This window comes from Austrofundulus limnaeus, unplaced genomic scaffold (assembly GCF_001266775.1).
Source record: "Austrofundulus limnaeus strain Quisiro unplaced genomic scaffold, Austrofundulus_limnaeus-1.0 Scaffold1501, whole genome shotgun sequence".
NCBI lineage: Eukaryota > Metazoa > Chordata > Actinopteri > Cyprinodontiformes > Rivulidae > Austrofundulus > Austrofundulus limnaeus.
Window position 1 is genome coordinate 39,010 of NW_013953903.1, and position 7,249 is coordinate 46,258.

At 41.9% G+C, this 7,249-nt stretch overlaps 1 protein-coding gene across 1 annotated transcript in view; it reads left to right on the forward strand.

Annotated features, from left to right (window-relative positions):
* Positions 1 to 5,549, forward strand: part of numbl (NUMB like endocytic adaptor protein) — a gene marked incomplete at its 5' end in the record, with an annotated part of 33,080 nt that extends 27,531 nt beyond the window's left edge. Inside the window, 2 exon segments of the mRNA XM_014032636.1 lie at positions 3,476 to 3,661; positions 3,765 to 5,549. Of these exon segments, the coding sequence (XP_013888090.1) occupies positions 3,476 to 3,661; positions 3,765 to 4,900 (1,322 nt within the window).
* Between the last annotated feature and the right edge of the window lie 1,700 nt (positions 5,550 to 7,249).

Consider the following 7,249-nt stretch of genomic DNA (forward strand, 5'->3'; position numbering starts at 1 on the left):
GAAACACAAATCTCATAAAATGAAAGGAAGCAGAAGAAGAAAAGAATCTTATATCTGCCCCTATTTTACAAAAAAGAATAATAAAAATAAAAATATATACACATTTATATGTGTACACATACACACATTCATACATATATATACATACATATATACACATGCACATACTGTATATAATTTTACACCCTCATTGGCATAACAAAAAAATTGATTAACCCCTCAAACATCAGCTTCATATTTTTTCAACAATTTAGCTTTTATCATTTTACCAAATAAATTAATCGAGTCAGCATTTTTATAATCACTGTCCAAGTTATTCCACAATCTTACTCCTTGAACTGAGGTAATTTACAGCCGGAAACCTGCATGTGTTCCAGACTTCAGGCTGTAAATGACTGCTAAGGATTTGCAACCAAATAATAAAAACTGAAAGTTTGATTTATAATTATCAAATTTATTAAATTACCTTTGGTCCCTTGAAAAGTAAGAGGCATATCTACAAACTGTTCTAATTCACCGTTCACCCAATACGGACGTAAACACCTTCAAACAAAGCTGAGAATATGCAGTTAAAGCACATCCTGTTTGTTTCATTTCAAATCCACCCAAAAAGATAAGAATTGTGTCATTTGTCCTAATATTTATGGACCTGACTGTGTGCGTCTTTCAGCACCTCTGAAATCAGTGTGTTGTTGACTAGAAGAGAAAAAGACATGGCTGACATGGTCAGGTTTTGTGAAACAAACACCTCACACATGCTTCCTGCACCCTCTGCTCCCTTCGATACAATTCAAGCCCTATAATGTTACAGTGCACTTGGCTTAAAGAGGTATACATTCAAATTCAAAGAGTGGGCCTGGGTAGCTCAGCAGCAGAAGGGTTTGCCATACAATGAGCCTTTCTGTGCAAAAATATATTCATTTATTTAGTCTGTACTCTTACTGAATCTTCTTTTCTATCATACACTTGTAGGCAAATAAATGATATACAAGACTTTGATTTGATTTGCAAAACCTGCAAACAGATTGGTCTATTTTACTACAATTTTTGTTTTTGAAATATTTTACTTGGCCCTGCATGCACTTCACTTGCAAAGAAAAAAAAAATCACTCATTTGAGTCATAGAACTTCCACATAGAACTGGTTTCAGCTCAGCACTCCTCACGACAGCTGTGTTAGTGTTTGACAAGTGGACCTCCCCAGTCAAACTCCCCAACTGCCACTGTCCACAGAGCAGCTCATGCTGGCACAGGTGGAGCACTTGACACCACTTTGGTCGTACCTGCTTGCCACATTAGTCAGGTGGAGACATTGATGAGCATAGTGGCATTTTGCTGATTTATCAATAACAGGTCTGTGATGGCCCTAGAGCTGCACCCCCACCACTAATTAATAGCCTACATTTTGTTTTTCAACTTCTGCAATCGAGCATAAATGCACGTCACAGACTCTAAATGCAAATGTATCGAAGCTTGTAAAGAAAGCACAACATGTTCCTATCAAAGTTTTAGACAGAAACATTACAAGTTTTAAGAGCTTAATTTTTGATTTGAATAGATCTGTGTTTTGAAATGTCTGTCTTGATACAAGTTTTTCCAAAAATAAACATCTGAGGCCACAGCCCCGAATGTTCAAGTCTAATCAGCTGCCAATGTAGGTCCAGTGTTGGTAAGATGAGGGCGGAGCAGCTATGGAAGTTAGCCGTGTCAGCTGGTACAAAATAATATGCACGGACCAGAATGTGATATACACCTGAAAAAAGGTTGAAAATATCCTAAATTAGTGACCCAAACCACATCTACACGTTTTGTTGGTCTCGAACGCTCTGATTTTGGGAAGGCTGTGACTAAAAATGTGATTATTTTTAGGCAATTTTGAGTTGACAACTAGTCTTCAACTGTCACAGCCAAGTGAGAGTTGCTTTAAAGGAATCCACGAGTTGTAACATTAGACTTTATTTGATAAACATTTATTTTAACTGTAAAATGAAGACTGTAAAATACTAGGCTGTTTAGTTTTTATAATTTTTAAACTAAATTTTTAACAATATACTACACAGACTGAGCCATTTTATTTACACGCAAAGCATTCTGGGTAAATGATGACGTGGATAGGTCATTGGTGCAAGGCTGCTAGCGAGCTATATCCACCCTGAAGGTTAATCTTGGACAATATCTGACGATTGACTCTTTTAAATGAAACCAGAGAGCGTTGACAGAGAGGAGAAGGTAGAAATGACTCAGCCTGGAACTGAAAATATGGATGGAGGACAACAGAGCTGCTTCATGGAAGAAGAACCTCAGCTGAACATCCTACAGTATTTTTACAGTTAAAGTATATGTTTGTCATATAAAGTCTAATGTTACAACTAATCGGGGATCCCTTTAATTCTCCCAAAATTACACGCAAAGCATTCTGGGTAAATGATGACATCAACTAGGTCATCGGTGCGAGGCTGCTAAGGAGCTATATCCACCCTGAAGGTTAATCTTGGACAATATCTGATGATCGACTCTTTTAAATGAAACCAGAGAGCGTTGACAGAGAGGAGAAGGTAGAAATGACTCAGCCTGTAACTGAAAATATGGATGGAGGACAACAGTTTAGCTTGTAAAAGCTAAATCGTCAGATATTGTCCAAGTTCAACCTTCAGGGTGGATATAGCTCGCTCAAACTGAAGACCTATCCACGTCATCATTTACCCAGAATGCTTTATAAAATGGCTCAGCCCATATTAAAATATATTTTTTAAAATTACAAAACTGAACAGCCTACAGTATTTTTTGTCCTTTTTTTTCAGTTAAAATATGTTTATCAAATGAAGTCTAATGTTACAACAAATCGTGAATCCCTTTAAGGAACCAGGTTGGAACTTGAGCTTGTTTTTGGCATTATGAGACAGGGCTGCCATGATTTGTCGACTAGTTACAATTACATTTTTTCTCTTCAAACTGCTTTGACACCTTCCACTGCCACATCTGCCTTTCTGTCCTTGACACACATGCACAGTAGTGGTAACTGGGGTAGGCTGTGGACGTCACAAGACATTATACAGACAGGCTCTGGTATCATGGCTACCTGGCAATGGAGCTCAAAAGTGTGGGATCATTTTAAGAAAATGAAAGAGAAACCTGTGCAATATCTGCAAGGCAGAACTTGCCTTCCACTGCAATTATTTTTAGTTAGCATATAGTTAAAATCTAACGATGGTTATATAAAAGCAGCTGCATTCTGGCGCGATAAGCTCTATGTTTTATATTCAGTTAATGTATGATCTGATTAGTCGAATATAAAGATAATCGTTTGAAGCAGCCCTATTATGAGGTCTATTTTGTTCTACTTTGCCTTTGTTGCTAACTGGGACGATTGCTTCTCTTCTGTTTGTCTCACCGCTCACTCCTCTTTTTTATCCCACCCAACATTTTCTTTTCTTTAATTTCTTCCACCAACCCTCTGTGTTTTCCTTTCTTCATAGTACTAGAGATGGAAATGGGCCTACCAGGCGAAGGTGACAGTAGTATCAACGCCCTGTGCTGCCAGATCAACGCCTCCTTTACGAAGCCGTCTGACGAGTTCTTCATCAACCAGTCTGTATCTGCTAATGACCCACCGGCTTGCACTGTGCCCCCCATTCTGCCTCCACCCCCTGCGCCCATGCACGGTGAGAATCAGGCTGATTGTTTCAGATCGGTGTTCTGAACCTTACTCTGGATTAAGAGGTGTTTCCACTTTAAAAAACTATTCTTTTCCTTCTGATTTTGCAGCTACCTCGACCTGGGTTCAGCCAGAAGCTTCCCTCCACTCTCCTCCACCGGTTTCCACGGCAGTGCAGAGTGGACACAGGCGTACGCCATCAGAAGCTGAGAGATGGTTGGAGGAAGTGTCCAAGGCTGTCAAAGCTCAACAGACACCCCCTCCAGGCCCCACCATCCCCACCATCCCCGGGCCACCTTCAATGACCAGCCATCACATATCCACTCAGGCAGCCATGCCAGCTGCCCCGGTCTCCACCGTCTCCATGCCCCTCAGCACCTTGTCCAAACCACTTATCTCAGGCCCCTCTGCTCTTCCCTGTCAAGTCCCCATGCCTCTCCCACCCATGTCGATATCATCTGTTCCTCTAATACCAGGTCCTCCAGTGTCAGGCCCCCCAATGTCTCTTCCATCCATGTCCATCCCTACCATGTCAGGTCCGAGCATGTCCGGGGCCTCCATGATGCAGCCCTCTCTGTCTGGACCCCCTGGTTCCCTTCCGAGCTCCATGCAACCGTTCCCTCTGGCTTTTGATGCCACCCCGGCTCCTGTAGGAATGTTTGCCGGTCAGCCGGTTCAACCTGCCTTCCTGCCCATGCAGACATACATGCCTGGCCTGGCCAGCAGCATGACCTATCCCAACGCCAGTGTGCCCGTGGTGGGCATCACACCATCGCAAATGGTGGCCAACGCCTTCTGCACCGCCACAGGCTCGTCAGGCACAGGTGGAGCAATGGGATCGACTGCAGCAGCCTCCAAAGTGGGGGCGCTAGGAACGGTGGGACAGCACCATTCCTACCCAGGAGCACCTGGTGCGTCTGCAGGGTTTCCCGCGGCTTCGTTTCCCTCGACTCCACCCCTGTTGACATCCATCAACGGCCTCCCACCACACAGCAGCGCAACAACCACCCTCCAGAACGGGACCTCAGGCTGTACTGGGATCAGTGGTGGCGGCAGTAGCAGCTGGCCTCCAGAGGGCAGCCAGCTCACAGCTCCGGCAGCTATCAACACCCAAGACGATGACCGTTTTGAAGCCAAGTGGGCGGCGCTGGAGACAAAACCAGCCCCTCAGGTGGCAGAGAACAAGGCGCCAGCTGCAAACCCATTTTCCAACAGCCTGCAAAAGACCTTTGAGATTGAGCTCTGAGCCGGATTCAGGATCTCAACGCTCTGGAGTGGAAAACCCGTGGAATCAGGAACCAATTCCAGATATTTTGTTTAAATTGGATGCATTTTGCTTAAACCTTTCATAAGGCTCTATGCTACGACTGTGTTATTTTTTTTTTCTTTTTGATCACTTGAGATGGAAAATAAAAGCGCAGTTTGTCATCCTGCAATCTGAAAATCAAGTCACCTGCTGTGGCGACCTGATGATCTGAATCCCTTCAGTCCACCTGTCAAAACACCTCTCCTTCCTGCGTTTGCCTCTCTGCTCCGGCTTCACGCTTCCTGCTGAGAGTCCCTGGATGTACTGCATGAGAGGTGCACGGTGGCGGTGTTGGGGTTCTTTCTTTAGAAGGTGGACTCCACTCAGAAGCATTTCTGACTCCATGAGATTATTTTGGAAATTTTGCTTGATTTTTAAAATATTTTTTTTGTCTGAGGGGCAACATTGCACCGTGTGGAGAGGCGGGAAGCTGATTTTAGCGAAGCACGGCAGAAGTTCGGATGCCTGAAAGGACCGGACTCAAACGACGTGCTGACCATTAGAAGAGATTTATGGCCAAAACTATTTTATTTATTGTATTGTATTTTTTATTCTAACAACTTATGTACTTAAAGGTCAGACATTTTAAGCAGTGTTCCAGGAGCATGTTATTGGTTTTTTAGCCCTGCATATTTAGTTTTTCCACGTAAAGAGCAAGAAAACTTCCCGTGACAGAGTTTACAGCCGTGATCGAACAGTAACGAAGAAAAAGCACTGTGGGAATTACAGGACAGGAACCAAATAATGACAACACACACTCCCCAGCTGTGCATGGTGACATGTCAGAGTGGTGTACATCCTCACTCACGTGTGCACCTTTGCTGCTGAGTCCGAGTGGCGTCTCTTGACTGTGTGGCTCGTTTCCTTTGCTACCCGGCATACAGACACTCTGGACCGTACAGCACACAGCTGTCGTTTGGACTTATTCTTCACCAGACAAACACAAAGAACTTTAACAACTCAGCGGATTAAAAAAAAGACTGTACAACACTGTGCGACTGATTGAGCAACACTGCACTACATTCCAGGTTTCATAAATCCTCGTACGTCTTCAGACACAGGGTATAGTTTCATCACATTCAGCAGGATTGTGTTTTCTGGATCGACTGTAGCGCGGCACGCTCAGAGCTTAGGACCGATGCAGGGAGTTAAACACGGGAGTCCAATACAAAGAGACTCACACAGAACGAATGAAATAATCATGAATGTAAAAAAAGAAAAAATAAATAAATCAAAGATTCAGTGGAGAGAAAAATGTACCAGCAGAAGCACAGTTTATTCGTTGAGAGTAGCAGCCATACCCGAGAGAGTTTAAAAGGAGTCTTACCTTCAAAGAATGCAAAAAAGAAACGAACATATGAAGGGGTGAACAGGATGAAGGCAGAACAATTCATGTTGCCCACAGTGGAAGAAGTGTCTTTGTGTTTTTACTTTATTTAAAAGCTGAGGTTCTCACTCTACAGAAACATTTTCCTTCACTTTCCCAAGCCTCAAATCAACACTTCTGATTATATTTGGAAGATAAATGAATCTTTGTATAACTGCAGTGTCCGAAAAACACTTTTTCAGACTTTCTACAACTCTTGATGCAGTCATTCTCCACCAATGAGGCTTTGTGTTTTTTAATTTTTTATGTTAATTTTTTTGCATTTTGAAGTGGAGTTCTGAGAAAAGTTAGGAGGAAATCTTATATTATATGTTTTAGATAGATCTTAAACATCCTCAGTTTGGAAGAATATAATATAAATCTGACAGGACTGATGAGCTAAAGGCTAGTCCAAACAGGACAAAGACCAAAGTGAGTTAATGTCCTCCTAAAACAACTCTAACAACAATCGTACAAACACTATTTTATAAAGCTTTAAATCACCATTAAGTTCACAAAACCAATATTTACCATCAGTGTGACAGAAGCAGCTGTTGCAGCAGCTAGCTGTAGCACTTCCACTGCAGCTTGAGGTGAAGTCTTGCAGGGACTTTAGAGCATTTTGTTGAAATAACTACGTAATACATCGTTTAATTTCATTGTACATTGATACAATGTCAATACATGTTATTTTTCTTCTCCTTCTAATTCAAAATATGGCAATATTTTTGTAAACTTTGTTTAAATATTAAACTGAGGTTATTTTACGACAATAATAACATATAAGAATAATAATCAAATAATGTGCTTTGGAAGTGTGTCTGTTTGGACCATGTTGATGAGCTTATCCTGGTTTGGACCCTCTTCCAAAATGGCTTTTAGTACCTTAAAATTATTCAAAGAGTAATAATGTATTATTATTA